Source organism: Myotis davidii, unplaced genomic scaffold (genome assembly GCF_000327345.1).
Source record: "Myotis davidii unplaced genomic scaffold, ASM32734v1 scaffold1036, whole genome shotgun sequence".
Classification (NCBI taxonomy): domain Eukaryota; kingdom Metazoa; phylum Chordata; class Mammalia; order Chiroptera; family Vespertilionidae; genus Myotis; species Myotis davidii.
The window spans coordinates 1,769,473-1,788,092 of record NW_006287260.1 but is presented as its reverse complement, the minus strand read 5'-3'; the positions used below and the strand labels follow the sequence as shown (position 1 = coordinate 1,788,092).

The window sequence follows — 18,620 nt, the reverse complement described above, 5'->3', positions numbered from 1 at the left end:
TGACTGCCGTGCTGGCACAGGAGGTGGGTTTGTGCGCCACCTGGCCCAGCACAGGGTGTGCACGGCCTACATCACATGTGAGTATGTACATCATCACACACGTAGGACTCATGGATTGATGCCTCTTTTTGGCATTGTTTAAAATTATACTAATAGATTCCAGGAAAAAATTTGCCCACAATCCACTTGACCTCCACTTCAAAGAATAATTTTAACCATTAAAACTGTTTATTTTTTACTTTAGTCATTAAAATAGTATGTCTGTTTCTCTTAGAAAACCATGCAAATATTTGCTGGGAACCCCAAGACAGCAGCTAGAAAACAGGGAAGCAGAGAGTAAAGAACACCCTTTAAAGTGAGAGAGAAGCCACTTATTAGCATGGCACCCTATGGGCAGTGCCAGCCCAGTCACCCCAGGAATGCAGAACCAAGGGGCCTAAAAACCCCACCTCGTTGGGTTGTTTATTCACAACCTGCCCACGCCCAGGGCTCTAGGGCTGGGAAGGCCACAAAATAGGAGTGTGCCTGTAGTGAGGAATGGTAAGTACCTTAAGTTGTCACGAGGGAAAGGTCGCATTGTGGGCACAGGCTCCCTGCACACAGGGGAATTCAGGGACAGTATCTGAGGCCCACCTGTGGGCACCTCTGAGGCCCCTCCTGTACTGACATGGGTCTGGGCTTGACTTAGCAGCTAAGGGCCTCCAACCCAGCTTAACCTTCCTACTATCTTCCTGACCCTGGGAGGAGGCACTTCCTCTTTCTGGAATTCCGTTTCCTCATTTGCAAAGTGGGCCACATCACTAGCACCCTACACACAAATAAAACTTCCCACTCCCAGAACAAAGAGAACAGCACAGAAGAAAACTACTTATGAAAGCCGGAAGTGACTGGGTCATTTTCCTTTTTTGCTTATACATGTCCTCTAATTTTTCTGCCATGGTCATGGATTCCCTTTGAATTAAAAATAAGTAACTAAAAGGGGATGAAGTGGAGCTGATGTGAAGGAAAACGCGGAGCCAGGCACAGTTGATGCTTTAGGTACACGTGTTGCCTCGGGTTTTGTCCAGCAGGCCCGGGGGAAGGCAGTGTGGCTCCCACTTCCTGGCCGCACAGACTGAATTCCCAGAGAAGTCAAAGGCCTCCCTACCATGAGGGCCTGGCGGGAGGGTGTTCAAATGCAAGGCTGTTCCCAAGGTCAGCCTCCAGCTCTGGGGGAGCGGAACCTTCTCCCTGCCCTGCACCGTGACCGCAGAGCCCGAGAAAAGCCCTCCCATCAGAGCCAGATTCCAGGAACCTGTCTGGATCAAGGTCGGGTAATTTTATTATTAACTAACAGCCTGTGCCCAGCCAAAGCTTTCAGGACAGGAACTTACTTTAAACTTAACATTTCTGAGTAAAAATATTGTGTGCACGTGGTATTCTTCTCTTCAGTAGCAACACCGCGTATTCTCTAAACAAAAATGCTAATTATACTGTGCCGAGGAACATCTCCCAATGATTTGATTTTTTTTTTTATTGTCATCACACTGGCCAGGGAGCGTAACTGACTTTAGGGATGGAGATACTAGATGTCTGTCACACAGTGATCAAGTATTTCCTTTTCTGAAAAACGAAAAAGAGCAAGTTAAATTTCTAACCATCCTGCCATGTATCAGCAGATTGCTTCTTCCTAAAGGCAAATGCTGACAATGGCAGCCCAAGTTCTGCGGTACCGGGTAACAGGGCGTCTCACCCCATTCGCTGCCCCACCCGACCCTGAAACTGCAGCCCAGGGATGAAGCAGTCTCTCTGCGGCCTGGAAAACCCACCTGAGAAGAGCCGGCGCCATTCTCACGCTGAGCTGTCCGCACGTTGCTCGAGTCCCCATGTGGCCACAGCCAGGGAAGTGATAGAAAGGAGATGAGGGGAGAGCCTTTGGGGCTGGCACAGGCACAAACCAACTGTGTGAGTCAGACTCGCACTGCCTCTTGGAGCCAGTCCTGTTTGCCCTGTCTGAGGCTTTATCTGCCAGGGAGATGGGCAAGTGGCCAGGGCCCTCGCAGGTGAAGGGTTGAACAGCCAGGCTGCGGCATGCTGCCAACCAGATGTCATGGCTGGCCATTCAGGAGGAGCACTGGGCCGGAAGTCAGGGGGGCGGGCACAAAGATGGTCCCAGCTGGGCTCCAGGAGCCTGAGCGCCCCACTTCCCTGGCCCCACCCCTGCCTCAGATTCTCGTATCTGCAAAGGTGTGGGCGGCATAAGGAATTCTCACACCACACTGCAGGAGTCTCCCACACTTTTGATTGTGTTCCGAATATATATGTCGGTCTAGCAATTCTTAAAAACTATCTTTTTAAACATAAAGCCTCTTCAACCATATACATATTTTAACATGCTGAAATAAACGTGTGCTTCTGGGCTGTTTGGGGGCAGACCTTCCTGTCATGTCACCTCTGGGACTGCAAAATGAGGTGTTAAAAATATTACCATTTGCACCCTCACCAGTTTGGCTCAGTGGATAGAGCATCGGCCTGCAGACTGAAGGGTCCCAGGTTCAATTCCGGCTAAGTGCACACTACACGAAACACTTAACATGGCTCTTGGACCTAACCCTGTTTCTTAGTGAGAGAACAGAAACTCCCTCAAGTGGTGAGGTTTAAGTGAGCTGGTAAAATGTTTAGCAAAGGCCCTGGTTAGAATCCACTCTGGACCTAAGGGTTGCTTGGGTCGCAGGTTTGATCCCCAACAGGATACGTGGAGAAGGAAACCAATCAATGTGTTTTTCTCTCCCTCTGGACCCTCCCTTAAAAAGCAATGGATCCCTAACCAGTCTTCGGTCTGAAGGGTCCAAGGTTCAATTCTGGTCATGGGCATGTACCTTGGCTGCAGGCACATCCCCAGTAGGGGGTGTGCAGGAGGCAGCTGATCAATGTTTCTCTCTCATCAATGTTTCTCTCTATCCCTCTCCCTTCCTCTCTGTAAAAAAATCAATAAAATATATATATTTTTAAAAAGCAATGGAAAAAAATATCCTCAGGTGAGGATTAACAACAAAAAAATGTTTAGCAAAAGTGCTGGCAAGTGAATTCAAGAAATGCTAATTATTGTCACTGTAGTGTTTACCACCGTCTTGATTGTTGGGGGGAAGGGGAGGGGGGCGCCTACAAGATTTCAGTCAATGGAGACTCAATTATAAACAGAAGTATGACCTCAGGCAAAGAAATTTGGCCTGGTAGTAAAATGGGGCAGTACTGCCTCCTAGTGGGGGTGGTTGGGAAACAGATGTATGTTGTTTTCTTTTTTTTTTTTAATTGTCATCACACTGACCAGTGGTGGAGGAGCTACTCAGGGGTGGGCAAACTTTTTGACTCGAGGGCCACAATGGGTTCTTAAACTGGACCGGAGGGCCGGAACAAAAGCATGGATGGAGTGTTTGTGTGAACTAATATAAATTCAAAGTAAACATCATTACATAAAAGGGTACGGTCTTTTTATTTTTTTTTTTTGGTTTTATTCATTTCAAACGGGCCGGAACCGGCCTGCGGGCCGTAGTTTGCCCACGGCTGTACTAGATGCCTGTCACATATGAATTGTCCTCGCCCATAAGACTGAACCTACTATACAGGTATAAACTCTACTGCATAGAGTACTTGCATAAGGCCATCACAGATAGAATGATTAAAAGGAATAAAGGCATTGCCTAGAAATCACTGACTAATCCCTGTGTACATTCAGACTACTTAATTGATCCTAATCCAGTTATTCCCTTCTAGAAAAGGATGTATATTACTTAATACTTACATAGTATTTAAATGCCAGGAGCTATTGAGCCCATTTCATGTATTAATTCAATCAAATCTTCATATCAATCCATGGGACAGGCACTTCATAGGCAAGTTATTTCTTATAATATATTGTTATTGATTTCAGAGAGGAAAGAAAAGGAAGACAGGAACATCAGTGATGAGAATCATTGATCATCTGCCTCCTGCACACCCCCACACTGGGGATCAGACTGTGGCTTCCTGATTCATAAGTAAACATTCAACCACTGAACCACACTGGCCAGGCTGGGCACGTTATTTTTGACATTTTTTTTATATATATTTTGAGACATATCAATGTTATTTCACTTATTTATGCATTCACTGCTTACTTCTGTTACATACCATAACCAAAGATTGAGCCCATAACCTTCGTGTATGGGGACAATGCTCTAACTCACTGAACTACCCAGGCAGGGCCTTGACATAGTTTTAAGGCCCAGCTTACTTGTGACAATACTGTACTTCATTTCTCCAATTCAGCAGTCTATTATTTCTCTTGGCGTGTTACCTCTACTTCAATTACGTTTCTTCCCCCTTTTGCATCATATTCAAGGAAGTGTGGTCTGTCGTCAAAGGTTCTGGAGTTTTTGTATCTACATGTGCCTTTTGTCTTAATTAGGGCAAGTATGAAATAGGCTCAAGCATCTGACTTACGTCTTCTAGCAATCAGACCTAACACATATAGAAATACATACTATTTTATAAACTGCTTATTTTTATATTATAGTTAAGGCTTCATCTTGACTCTTTTTTCAAAAGGAGCATAGAAAATGGTTTTCCCTTCAGAAATAAAGGACCACTCATTACAAACTTGTTTTACAATAGGGGGCCCACGCCTGACAGGGTTGAGGACCATCTGAGAGACTGGGATAACCCCATCACAGAGTTGAGACTGAAAAGCACAATACATGTGCTCAGCATATGGTAATTCAATTTTAATTCTTTTCCTTTGCTTTTTCCTACCACACCTTGCTCAAGGGGTATCCCAACACCAGCACTGTGAACCGTGCTGAAGGGGGCAAAGGAAAGCAGCCTTTTCTGGTGACAACAATCTCACCCAAGTGCTATGCACCACCAAGGTAGGTGCCCAAGGAATGTTCAATCCAATTCCACAGCTTCTATACAGAAACAACCCAGCAAGGGTGAGCGGCAAGAAAGGAATGAGCAGAGGATGTGGCCAGTGGGCAGGGCCCCAGGCTGAGGGCACAGAGGTCCCTTGCTCCATACTTGGGGGACTGGGGTAGAGAGGGAGGACACAAATAAACCAATAGGACCACTGTGAGATGAAAACAGACCTGGCCCTGACCTGTTTGGCTCAGTGGATACTGTCGGCCTACGGACTGAAGAGTTCCGGGTTCGATTCCGGTCAAGGGCATGTGCCATGGTTGCGGGCACATCCCCAGTGGAGGGTGTGCAGGAGGCAGCTCAGCGGTTTCTCTTTCATCGCTGTTTCTGAATCTCTATCCCTCTCCCTTCCTCTGCAAAAAATCAATAAAATATATTAAAAAAAAACAGACCTGAATCCAGAACTGCTCTTCAGATCCCCTGGGGAAATTTGAAAGCATACAAACACTAAGTTCCCACCTCAAACTAAATCAGAGCCACAGGGTGGAGCCCAAGCATTAGTTTTCATAAGTTTCCCAGTTGATTCCAATGTTCAGACAAAGGTGGATAAAAACCACTGACAGATCATCAGCAATACTATGTGAGGTATGTTTGTTATCCTCAGTTTGACAAGCAATTATTTATAGCCCTGGCCGGGTAGCTCAGTTGGTTAGAGCATCATCCTGATATACCAAGGTTGCGGGTTTGATCTTTCATCAGGGCATGTATAAGAAGCAACCAATGAATGCATAAATGGAACAACAAATCGGTGTTTCTAAAATCAATTTTAAAAATATTTAAAACTCTTCTATAAAGAAAATTATTTGTAGAATTTTGGCACATAGCTAAGATAAAAATTCAGATCCAGGTAGGCCTAATTTGAAAATCAATTTTTAAAGAGCCACCTAACACTGTTTTGGTTTTTTATTTTTAATTTAGCTTTTATTCAAAAATAAGGAAAAGCAAGTTTTTCTGAAACTTTTACAAATTACTTACATAAAACAGGGACGAAGTCCTAAGCTTGCAACAAATAATTACAGAAGTATCTCCAGCTAACACTGTTTTAACCCATCATCCTCTTTCCCATCTGCCTATCTGAATATTGGGATCCCCCTTCTATAAATCTGCCCAGACCCCTTTAATTACAAATGTCCCTCCTGACCTTGGACCCCTCTCAAATCAATGTCCCCTCAAACTGGACAATAGTCTGAAAAGTGTGGTAAGGACCAGGGTCAGGGGAAATACCCTCCCAGTATGCAAGGGGAATGCAAGAAAGCATAGGGAGCACTCTTGCTAAAAGCGTCCTTGAGTGCTCTACAGATACCAACTCCTGTGAGCCTGCCACATGACAGAATTTACTGAGCACCGTTGTCATGCCTGGAGTGCCATCTATGCTTACATTCTTGTGGTATTAAAAGTAGGAGGTCACCGTTTCCCATTGTTACCCCATTTTGCACACTTGAAAAATGAAACTCTAGGCCTGGCCAGGTGGCAGTTGGTTGGCGCATCATCCTGTACACCAGAAGGTTGCAGGTTTGATCCCTGGTCCGGGCGCATATGGGAGGCAACTGATCAATGTTTCTCTCACATCAGTGTTTTTCTCTCAAAACAACATCCAGGTGAGGATTAAAAGGAAAATGAGGGGGAAAATGAAATTTCAATTACATAGCTGGTCCAGTCACCCTGGTTATAGGCTTTAGAGCCTTAATATACTGCTCCCTGGCCCCAGTGGGTGTATATTATTTTCCAATGTGGCTCAGAGGTTGAGTGTCCACCCAGCAACCAAGAAGTCATTGGTTCAATTCCCAGTCAGGGCATATGCCCCAGTTGCAGTCTCTAGCCCTGGTACAGTGCATGCAGGATTCTCTCATCACTGATGTTCCCATCTTTCCCTTCCTCTCTGAAAGCAGTAAAAAGATACACAGACTGCTCCCTGGAACTTGCACCTAGATTAGCTGTTCAGCAGTCCTTGTCACATTTCTGGCACAGTATCCCTGCATGAACTTGGGCAAATCCACTTAATCATCTCTAAACACAGGACTGGGACTAAGGACTCAAGGCCTCTTCCAGTTAATCTCCACCTGGTACTGCAACCCAGGTTACAGTTCAGTGCAATCACTGCTGAGCTGCGACCTAGGACAACTCGTCTAGCCTTCCTTACACTTCAATCTCTTCAATAAATCCTATCACCTTATTACTGATACCCTTGAATCTTTTTCTTCCTGTCAACTACTGTGAAGTCCAAAAAGCTGGCCCTTGCTCAGGAACCAGTCTTGGATGGTGCACGTACACCTTTACCTTTTTAAAAAACCTTTCCTTCCTTCCACGTCTATTAAGACTCAAACTCATCTGAAAAAAGTAATGGAGTATTCCTCCAAGCCCACAGACCGCAGGTAGTGGCGGGCAATTAAATAGCTTTAAGCACAAAGTCCATTGTCAAAAATCTAAGTGATCAAATGGGCCCTCCTTAACCTAGACCAGTATTTTCCCCCCAGCAACTAAATATTTCACAATAGATAGGAAAACTAGTTTTGAAACCAGATTCACTATCAAGCATTCTCTGGTCATGGAATTCTTCTGGGGTGTTCCCAAGGGAAAAAAGCAATTGTATGCTTTTCCTTTTAAAAATTTTAAAAGCCCCTAGCATTTGGTATTTACCAGTCTTGTCTAAAAAGCAATAATCACCAATATTGTTCTCATATTCCTAAAGGAATACTGGGGTCAAGACCAGGAGACTGAGTAGTCATAGCTTGAAACATGGCAAAATTAACACGGACAGACAGAATCGATGTCCACCCATCCACATTAGCACGGCTTTGTCCTTGACAGTGACATTTACTCACATTAAATTATCACTTAGCATCAAGACCAAGCTAGGTAAGCCTTTGCCAATAATTGTCTTAAATGAGTGCTTAACTGTGGTACCTGCCCAGATGGCATATAGCATAGACACCGGAGACAGACATGCCTCAAATGTGTAAAAAGGGGAAAAGCTCAAGGACACATGGTTAGCATTTTCTAGCTGCAAAAAATACTTGCTCACACTACATATGCCTCTCTAAGACAAAAATGTTAGCAAGGTGCTTCCAGAAAGATGGAAGAAGCCATTATTTTCCAATGTAGGTACAGTACACATTGTTTTACAATTAAAGACGAGCTCTAAACCCCGACATTTTACAATTGAGCAGAGAAAGTAAAAATGTCACGGGAAGGAAAACAAGGGCTTTCCAAGCCAACTGGCCTGGGTTCTGAATACACATGTTTAATGAGTAATTAATGCAATTTTCTGCCCTTCCTTTTAAGTGATACCCTCAAGTAGTTAAGTATCATATAACAGACCCTGCAGTATGTTTGGCAACGGAGTATTAGAAGATGGAACTTCCTCTCCTGGAGGCCACAGCAGGGGCGAGGTTAAAATTTTTTAAAACTTTCTTTCCTGACCCATCCAACTCTTCAGTGAAGCTTCCAGCACCCTTTGGCAGCTAATTTCAAAGACTCAGTTCTTAGCCCTCTCCAAACCATCAGTGTATTCATCTACTCCTTACTTACAAAGTGAGCAACTTCTACTCCCAACCTAACTTCTGGAAGTCAATTTCATGTCAAATAGACTGCTATACATTGTCAACACAAGTCCTACCAGCACTGCCAATTCAATGTCTTGTCCTCATTACACTCTAGCTACTGGCCCAAAGCTGGCAGTCAAACATCCTTAGTGCGCTGAGGCGGGAGGGGCAGGAAGCTCTTGTCAGCCATTAGCATCCTGCATTGAGTGTCTGCCCCTTGGTGGTCAGTGCGCATCATAGCCGTCATTCTGCAATTAGGGTTTTATTATATAGGATTTTGGTGGCAACGGCTAAAATAAAGTTATCAGCTGCCTAACAGGACTTAGAAATTGTTTCCTAAGGGACATTTTCTTTCAAACTTTTAGCTTTCAAAACTTTTAACAATGTTTTTCATACTGATCACTTACCTCCATTTCCTTATCCAAATGACAACAAATAGTAACCCTCACCCCCACCTCAACAAAAGGTAGCATTCAGCAACTCCTCCCCACTCCCCCACAGCTCTGACGTTTAGGGGCTTGTCAGCAAATAACCAAACACAAAGGTGCCTGCCTTTGCACAAGGGAAAATGACTTGAGGAAAGCCACCTTCAGATACTTTTCTGGAAGGCTTAATTTTGCTCTAAAAATAAAGTGAACGCATGCGTGGGTAGGGGCAGGCAGTGGTCCAGGTCTTCCTGCTGCCGGCCAGGGCCTTCCTTCGCTCCACGCCACCCACCAATGGTCAGTGCACGTCATAGTGAGCAACTCAACTCCCAGTCCAACTCCCAAGTGGACACTTCACATATTAATCTTTTATATACAGAGCTTTTTAAAAAAATGTTTATTGATTTCGGAGAGGAAGAGAAAGAAACATCAATGATGAGAATCATTGATTGGCTGCCTCCTACACACCCACTACTGGGGATCCAGGCCGCAACCCAGGCATGTGCCCTTGACTAGAATTGAATGCGGGACCCTTCAGTCTGCAGGCCAACGCTCTATCCACTGAGCCAAACTTGCTAGGGCTTAGGACCTCTTTAAGTGATGGCCACAAGCAAGCAAAGTATCAATGTTTCCAGAGATTTTCACTTCCTTGTACATATACTGAGTAAAGGCACTAATGGCCATATTCTAAGACTTTTGTAAAATAATCATACACAGTGCTTTAATGTAGGTCAGATTCAAGATTAAAAGTGATATTCTACACACCTATTTGATATTGGTCTGAGAAAAACATGCTTTGTGTTCCAGATACTTGAAGAGAAAGAACTGGGATACTAAGTGATATCTAAATAATGTATTCTGAATTTCTGCAATTAGGGCAAAGTTGCACGAAAAAAATTAAACAGCTATACTGAATTTGTCAAATTTCCAATCTCTTCTCAGAACCTAAAAATGTGCTAGTTGAATTCTTTTGAGGTATCCAATGAGTCTTAAAATAGGATGGAATTTGTGGACTATAAAATCATTATTTAACACTATCAGACTGCTTCAATAAAAATATACTCCAACCCAGTGTTTTCTTCAGCTACTTTAATTATAAAAGTCTTTCATGTCCCTTTACCCCCAGAAAATGGAAAACCAGAAGGCAACAGTCCAGTACAAAAATATACGACTGGAAGATATCACCAACTAGATCTGGCAACTAAATCATGTTCAGAATTCTGAAAAATAAAAGCACATTTAGACAAAGCACTAAATCAGCATTATAACCAGGAATTTTATCACCTGGGAGAAATCTTCCAAATAACACAAGTGTGAAAAATTGAGCCAATGAGCCTGGAATCAGGCTATGTATACTTTGAAAAATTTATATGATCAATGCTACTCCTGATTAAAAAAAACAACATTCTACTAATATGAACCATAGCTCTATAATAAAAAGCAACCAGGACTTCCCACCCAGATATGGGTATATCTAACTACTTTGGTAGGGATGCCATTTACTGATCACACCATCTTTTCGAAATACATTAACAGTAGATACACTTTATCAAAATTATCTGTCTTCACCTTTCTGCTTAAGACATGGAGTTCAGCAGTAACCCACAATAAGCTGAGAACCAGATTGTTACATATTACTGAAAGCATAAAAACCAACTATAACTGTTTCCTTAAATGATCACCACTAGTGCCCTCTAGTTAACATCTGTAGTTATTACACCACAGGTCAGTTTTAGTGACTGCTTTATCATGTGACTAAGGACGCATGATCCAACTGGCCAATGGGACTTGTAATTTTTAAAATTTTAGTAACATTAGAACTTTTGAAAGCCACAATCTAAATGTACAATGTAAGAATTTAATACTTTCTATCTTCCGTATTTTTTGCAAGCCATAAAAATTGTGCTAGGGCTTTTAAGTGAATGAAAATTTGGGTTACTCCAAGGTTGACTATATCTCACTTTCTCCATTAGCCACATTATACCCATAATTTATTAACCTTTTTACAGAAACCCTTCTAACGTAAGACTGTGGAAGTTGTATACTGCCCAAAAGGCCATATAAATGCCCATTTATAACAGCAGTGTAATTACTGACACACCATATTACTTCCATGACTTTTTAGCTATCTGCTTTGTTCCTAACAGGAACTGTATTTAGGATATGAGGAAATGCCAAGGCAATAAGGCCCAGAGCTTCCAGCAAATCAGTTAATCTTAAATGTCTTCTGTAACAAGGCTCATACTGAACTTCAGTGATACCAATTCTCCCTTGTGACACACAGACTCTCCCCCCTGATATTTGCATGAAAGGTTAAGGACCAAGGGAAATTACTGTTTAGGACCTAATCTGGTAAGATATCCTCAGAGCTCTGACCGGTTTGGCTCAGCGGATAGAGCGTCGGTCTGCGGACTCAGGGGTCCCAGGTTCAATTCTGGTCAGGGGCATGTGCCTTGGTTGCGGGCATATCACCGGTGGGGAGTGTGCAGGAGGCAGCTGATCGATGTTTCTCTCACATTGATGTTTCTCTCTATCCGTCCCCCTTCCTCTCTATAAAAATTCAATAAAATGTATTAAAAAAAAAAGATATCCTCAGAGCGCTGGCTGGTGTGGCTTATTGGTTGAGCATCATTCTGCCCGTTTGAATCCTGGTCAAGGAACATGTCCAGGTTTGTGGGCTCCATAGGTGGACAATTGATATTTGTTTCTCTCTTCCTACCTCTCTAAAAATCAATTAAATTCTCTTACAGTATATGTGTATAGCCTTATAGATTCAACTCAATAACTTCTGTCATATTAAAGTCAGGATAATCCAAAACTGTCATAAAATAGCACATTTAAGGAAACTAAGCCACAAGACTGTTACATTATGGTTTAATCTAATTGCACAAAATTTAGAAATTACAGCTCCTCTATTTCTAAGAGGAAGGTTATGCATGCCTCCATATTCAAGTCTGCACTGTTACATTTGAACCATATAGTGAATTTTACATTATAATGGATCAATTTAGAATTCCCATGCAACACCTCAAATATGGAAAATAAAATGGAAGCAATTTTTAAAGCTTTGTGGAAAGTTCTCATGCTAATGCTAAAAGCCTTTTTATGGGCAACTTTGGGTTATAATGTACTAGGATGCTAACCTTTAAAATGTTGGTCACTGAGTAAGTCTAAGGAAAAAACTTAAGAACAATCACTTAAGTGACAACCAAAAATTCCCTTCACTTCAAAAGCCTCAATTTTGTTTCTTATAAGATTTGTGTAACCAACTGCTTTCCATGGGACAAGAACTATGGTAATAGTGGGTTTGACTATTACAGTTAGGCTATTATTTATTAATTCAAAAGCACTTTACAAGAAAATATAAGTATGGCTTCCAATAGGAATGTTATACCTGAACTTGATACCAAGCTCACACATTTTAGTTTTGCAAGGAAAAACAGGCTTTCAGGTTAAACAACAATTTGTAACCAAAACTTTAATCCCAAGGATTCTCACAAAACATATTACAAATGACAGCATGAAAAAAAATTTTGCACAGTAACTCAAAGTTCAGCTCTACAATGTACCCTTAAACTGGCAGGACACTGGTATCTTGAATAGTCTCAAACTTCCAAGTGAAGAATGTTACCAATAGCCATGTATTCATACATAGCAATCACTTAAGAAATTTAAGACCAAAAGCAAAGGTAAACTAACTTTCTTAAAAACTTAAGATTCTACACCAACTGGACAACATCTGCCCAATGTAAAGACTAGTTGGATTTTTTTAAACCTCTAATCTAGTTTAAGGGAGCAGCTTTAAATTTTTAGCTGCTGGCGTGTGTTCACAGCAGCTTTTGAAGACTGCCTGTTCCAACTACAGCTGCATATTAGGTGTCACAGCTATGGAAAGTCTTAAATCCAATTTTTGCCAGTTTTGTTTCCACAATATTCAACATCACACTTTAGCTGGGCAGAAGTTAAGAGGTTTATTATCAGTCTACGCAAGACTGAAGTTCAAAGCAAGTTCAATTTTGCTTAAGGGAACATTGTAAAGTAACAATTCTTGATATTACATGCCTCATATGATCCATTTCAAACCATAGAGAATTACATCTTTGTGTGTCACTGTTCCAAGACAAACAAATGTGAACAGCTAAAACATCTTAAAAATGCACCAAGCTTATGAAGTCTCAAACAAAACTTGAATTTTCTGTACATACTCCTGTCAAATGAAGTTATTTCCTGTACACCACTCATCTTGCAAACTGGTCTTCTATTTCCTTTCATTTGACCTAGATCGGCTAAAAAAAACAAAAGCAGAAAAACAGGTTCCATCTGTAACTTGGTGACAGTGACAAAACATCAAAAAATTTTTATGGTAGAAAATTATATAATTATATAAAAATGGCTTCGTTAGACCTATTTGCGGCTTTAGTAAGTTAGGCATACAAGGTCTTAACTAGCTCATCATTACAGATCTTACCTCCGAGACCTAGAGAAGGATCGAGACGGCTTATGATTTCTCTCCCGAGACAGTGATCTCTCTCTTCTCCTATCTCTGGAAAGGGACCTACAGACAGAGGCAAAAGAAAAATGGGACCATTCAGGACTATAAACAATATTTCCAATAAGTCTTTGAAAACAAAGAGTTAATTCTAAACTTAATACCGGTTCTATGTAACACTTTATCTATTACTAAGAATTCATTACAAGATCCATTACCATAACCAAGTCACTTAGAAAACAGCATGCGAATAGCAAACGACACTGCCATTTCTGAGACTGTGGCCGAGAAAGTCATTTACCTGCTCCGGCTACGGGAGAAGCTCCTCCGTCTGGGAGATCTAAAAGCAGAAACGAGAAAGTTAGGCTAACTGTCAACTAGTATTCATGGCGTGAGGCATTTCCCAACTTTTCAATCTCACTGTTGGGCCCAGTGAATGTGCCGAAGAACTGGCACCCATCGTCCAAAAAAAAAAAAAAAAAAAAGAAAAGAAAAAAAAAAGGCACGGAAGGATTAAGGAACCAAAAGCTCAAGTGAAAAGCAGGTATTCCAACCATGGACTCACTTTAACAAAGAATGCTTCACAGCAGATCTGTCCAATGCAAAACTTCATGTCAAACTTCACTACCCAAAACACCACACCAAAATGTAGTCCCACAAGTAGTTCCAAAAACAGTACCATAAACCAGTATTTGGAACCCATGCAAACCTAGAAGTCCATGACAAGACTTAGGTACCAGGTGGATAGTGTAATTGTGAAAACGCGCTAGGTGTAAATATTGATGCCATTAAGTGCTACATTAGAACTGCATTTGTGATCGTCACATTTAAGGGTGTGTTTAGACTTATCAAAATTACCTTAGCTCTTGGCCCACTTCACCCCCAAAATTTTAAAATTTTGAAAACTGTTAGTAAAACCATTTAAAGGTGATAGGAGTCAAATTTTTGCTAGAAAGGAAAGCTAAATCTGTTAGTAATTAAAATTTTTAGTTTGGCATCTCACACATGCAAATAAGTTTCACTTGAAAGGTCTAGTTACATTATGAGTTCCCTATCACCCTTAAAAGTTTTATTCAAGCAATATATATGTACATTACCATTCAATTATGCACAGCCAGCCTTTGATCCAGAAAAAAAGAATTACTTTAAGCCGCTTACTCCTTATTTTAACCAGCAGTAAACTGTATAAGCAGGAAAAACTTACTAGTTTTGGGTTTCAACAAGCTAGAAATGGTGAGGTGAGGCTGCCGGACTGACGGCCAGGAAGAATTTGCTGAAAAGGTTTTGCCAGATGTTGCGTTGGATTTAGTTGGTTGGCGAAGGGGGTGTTGTGGATTTTTCCTGCTTTTTTGTTAGCCGAAGGCTGCTGCTGTAGTTGTTGTGAAGACATTTGGTAAATAAACAGCTGAGCTGATTGGCCAGGAATGTGTGGGCGGTCGAGGTGGCTGCTGCCGATTTGGTTAAGGTTGGAGAGAAGGCTGAGAGAAAACAGCATGCTCGGGAACCAAAGGGCGGTGCAACCTGACGACTGGCCATGCCTGGGTCATGTGAAACGACACCAGCCAAGCTGAATGGGGCGCGCTGGTCACATGACGCTGAAAGGGCTAGTTGACTGGCTAATGCAGACTCAGAGGGTGGTGAGAAGAGACATGATGGTGACTCTGTAACGGGGTTCATTTTTATTAATAGATGGACCAAAAAGCACAAAAAAAATGAAAAAAACAAGCCATCAGTACAACCATCTATTAGCTAACAAATACTCTATTATGATGGGCAACAAGTGTGTTGTTTTTCAAAACAGCAAAAGGGGCAAGATTTTGAACTCCTATCTCCTAGGACCTCACTCACCTTTAAGAGGTAAATTCAGTCCTTCAGAAACTATTTTGGAGATTTGAGGAGATGTGGACTTAGCATCCAGACAACACTGCCTGGTCCAAGAATGATGCCACTGTCAATTATAAAAAAACTGCTCTCTCTCCTATTTGGGTATGAAGAATAGATGACTGGGATTACTTTTCTAGCCCCCTTTATTGGTCAGTGACTTAAGTTAGTTTCAGAAAGATTTCTATTTTACCAGTTGTAACATTAAAACAGCTGCCTGATTGATAAATATTACAATCGTGCTAATAGAAAACACATTTTTTGGTGAAGAGCTAGAGTTGAATGTAATGTTTGTCATTATGGAGTCAAGAAATGGAAAAAGGCCTAAATTGAAGTATAAGGGAAGACTTGGAAAGATGCAACTAGAAGATGAACTAGAAGATAGATCCAAGATAGAAGTTACTGTCTACCAACATGAACCTAAAGACAAAAGCCAACACTCAGCACAACTCACATACCCCAAACTACACCCAGCAAATGCTTCATAAAAACCTCCGGTTCTGCACAATACATTTAAAACCCACCAACAAACTTTGAGAGAAGTACCTGCTCCTATTACCTACTCCATTACACCAATACCTCTAGTCACGCTCTCTCTCAAGTACCTGCGGCGAGGTGGAGGACTCCTTCGCCGATAATCATCTCGAGGGCGACGACCCCAAGAGGGAGGCGGGCCTCGATTTCGACTTCTCTTTTCACCATTGGACAGTTCCACTCTTACTCGGCAGCCACATAGTGTTCTAGGGAGATAAAAGCATTTACATTTAAAGCAGCCAAACTGACTTTCTAAAAGATGTTTATTAAAGCAAAAAGCACTTCTAGTTAAGAATACATTTGAATGCCTGCAGAATCCTTAATGCCAAAACAGTTCTGGTTCCCTTATTTTTCCTTAAGGGAAACTAACTTCCTTACACTTTATTGTTTTGTTAAGAGTCAGTCTGATCACTGGGCTCAATGTTAATTTGTTGGCAGTTGTAATTAAAGTGTGAAAACACGCAGGCTAATCCTTACAGAACTAGTTCATCTATACATCCTGTGTGACTTCTTCCTGAGGTCCCATCGCTTGTTTACACATCTTACACTATATTTGCTGGTCTCTACTCCACCCCGTCCATGTAACAGCAATAAATACGACATTTGGCCATTTTACTTTACATCACCCTCTCCCTCATCACAATAGTTGACATAAAAAATTCCAACAGCCATTATATTTAGATTGAGCCACAGTGACTGGGAAGAGGTGCAACCCTGGAAATACGTTTCTGCAATCTGCTTGGATAAACAAGCTTTTATACAGCCAACCCTCCAAACATTTAATTTTAGGATTGAAATCCAATGGTTCCAAATGCCAGCCAAATAGAAGGGGCAACCTGCTCGCTATTAAGACTTGGTATTAGCACCAGCTGCGGAACTGCTATACAAGCCAGACTTCCTAAAAGCAGCACTCCAAACAGTTCAAGATAACGGTGCAATACACCCACGAAAGCACCATCCAGCTACAATTATCAATACAGGGCCATTCTTAAAGAAAATATGGTTCCACAGCTGTTTTAGAATCAATTCAAAGGTGACAACAGTTGACACTGCAGAGAATTTAGATTAAAATGTTTTGACCATTTTTTGGATGCAGCTGTCCACCCAAGAATTGACCATTAAACCTAATTATTTTCCTCAATGACCAACTGAATAAAAAGAATCCGCCTTCGTATCTCCACTAAAACTGTTCGGTCCTTTTTTTTATTGCAAAAAAAGGTGTACACAAATTTCCAGTAACATCCATTTCAGATAACCAAGAAGCCACTCGTTCCATTATCCCAGAGATTTTTAAACATTAAAAACTTTAAGCGACATTATTTAAATCAACGATTAAATTACCTCCCATCTAGCTCTCGGACAGCATCGGCTGCATCTCGGGGATCTTCAAACTCCACGAAAGCAAAGCCGGGAGGGTTTCTAGCAACCCACACACTCCTGAGTGGCCCATAGTAGCCAAACGCCCGCTCCAACTCAGTCTTGTTACCGTTGTTCCCAAGATTTCCCACATAAACCTTACAGTCCAATGGACAGGAATCACGATGCATTTCTGTAAAAATAAAAGACAAAACCAAAATATGGAAGATTTAACCAAATCATCTGCACACACAGTGAGAAACACCCTTAGGAAAGACTGCCAGAATACTAAAACCTAAGTAAAACTACCACCCTCGAAACACCCGTTTCTCCGTTAAATAAGACTGAAGGGCATGCATCCCGACCCCGTCTAAAATGAAATGTCCGAGGCAGGTGAACGAGCCGCTCGCACGTTAGGGGCTGGGGCTGAGCCACTGGAGCCGCCCGGGCCGCGCCCCCATCACCCGAGGCCGGTATCAATAGCTGCAAAGAGCGGCCTCTCAATACTCGGTGTAAGGACCATTCCCACCCCGGTTCTTCCCCCGCGCGGCTTAATCCGATTAAAAAACCAGCCCGGACACATCCTATTGGCGTGACCCCGCCCTGTGCCCGGGAGGTGAGAGCAAACCACGGCTGCAGACCGATTTAAAAAAACAAACAAAAAAAAACCTCCCTGCGACCAGCTTCAGGCCGACGGGCTACCGGGACGCAGCTACAAAAACAATGCTGCCCACAGAAGATGGGTTTAAAAAAAAAAAAAGGCTGGGTTCAAGGAGTAAAAAAGTGGAGTCGAATTCAAATTACATGAAAATTTGAGTACAGAAACCACTTCCTGTGAATCGAGATTTCCAGTCTTTTTATGAATTCCTTATTACTGAAACTACTACATGATGTCCCCTTTTTTGCCTCCATGGGCCCCTTCCAGCTCCCAGCTTTGCTAGAGCCCAGGGACAAAAACCCTGGGAGCTTCAGAAAACGTGGGGCGGAAAAAAAAAAGGCGCCATAAATTGAAAGGCCGCGCGGCCTGGCGTACGACTCGGTTACCAGCTCCCCCCCTCTGCCTTGATCCTCGGGCAACCTCACCCCCGGCGCATCCCCCCACAAAGGCCCTTCCCTCCAGGCCGGGGCCCGCCCGCTGGGCTGCCAGCCCGCCGCCGCCCGCGCCGCACGTCACAAAATGGCGGCGGTGGCCCTTTGTCTCTATCTGGCGCCGCCATGGGGCCCGGCCCCACCTCGCCCCTGTTCAGTCCCTCTTTCCCCTTCCCTCCTTCGGACCCGGCCTCTTACCGAGATCTGGAGTGAGAAACGCGGCGGCTAAAGTCCACACACCCTCGGACGGCTCCTCGGCTCCCCTCCGCCCGGCTCCACAGGTCCCCGCACCTCCCCGGCGTCCACGAAATGGCGGACCACCGCCGTCTCCTCGCCCTTATTTATACGCCATGCTGGAGTCACGTGATTGGA

At 42.7% G+C, this 18,620-nt stretch overlaps 1 protein-coding gene across 2 annotated transcripts; it reads right to left on the bottom strand.

Moving 5' to 3' along the window:
* Positions 1-12,351: 12,351 nt before the first annotated feature.
* SRSF3 (serine/arginine-rich splicing factor 3) lies at positions 12,352-18,577 on the bottom strand. Of its 2 annotated transcripts, XM_006759029.2 has the most exons (6): positions 18,447-18,575; positions 17,145-17,352; positions 15,875-16,009; positions 13,690-13,728; positions 13,368-13,454; positions 12,352-13,185 (listed from the first exon to the last, which is right to left on the bottom strand). In XM_006759029.2, the coding sequence occupies exons 2-6, from the start codon at positions 17,348-17,350 to the stop codon at positions 13,158-13,160; spliced, it is 495 nt and encodes a 164-aa protein (XP_006759092.1). In that variant the 5' UTR covers positions 17,351-17,352; positions 18,447-18,575; the 3' UTR covers positions 12,352-13,157. The 2 variants fall into 2 exon arrangements, with proteins under 2 accessions (XP_006759092.1, XP_015416354.1); XM_015560868.1 differs by lacking the exons at positions 12,352-13,185; positions 13,368-13,454; positions 13,690-13,728 and adding an exon at positions 14,596-15,049 and having other exon boundaries at positions 15,849-16,009; positions 18,447-18,577.
* Between the last annotated feature and the right edge of the window lie 43 nt (positions 18,578-18,620).

Coding starts and splice junctions, on each gene's coding strand:
- SRSF3 (XM_015560868.1), bottom strand. CDS start 17,350: ATGCATCGTGATTCCTGTCCATTGGACTGTAAGGTTTATGTGGGAAAT. Junction 16,010..17,144: donor GTCCGAGAGCTAGATGGGAG/GTAATTTAATCG, acceptor TTATCTCCCTAG/AACACTATGTGGCTGCCGAG. Junction 15,050..15,848: donor GAGAGAGAGCGTGACTAGAG/GTATTGGTGTAA, acceptor ACCCCGTTACAG/AGTCACCATCATGTCTCTTC.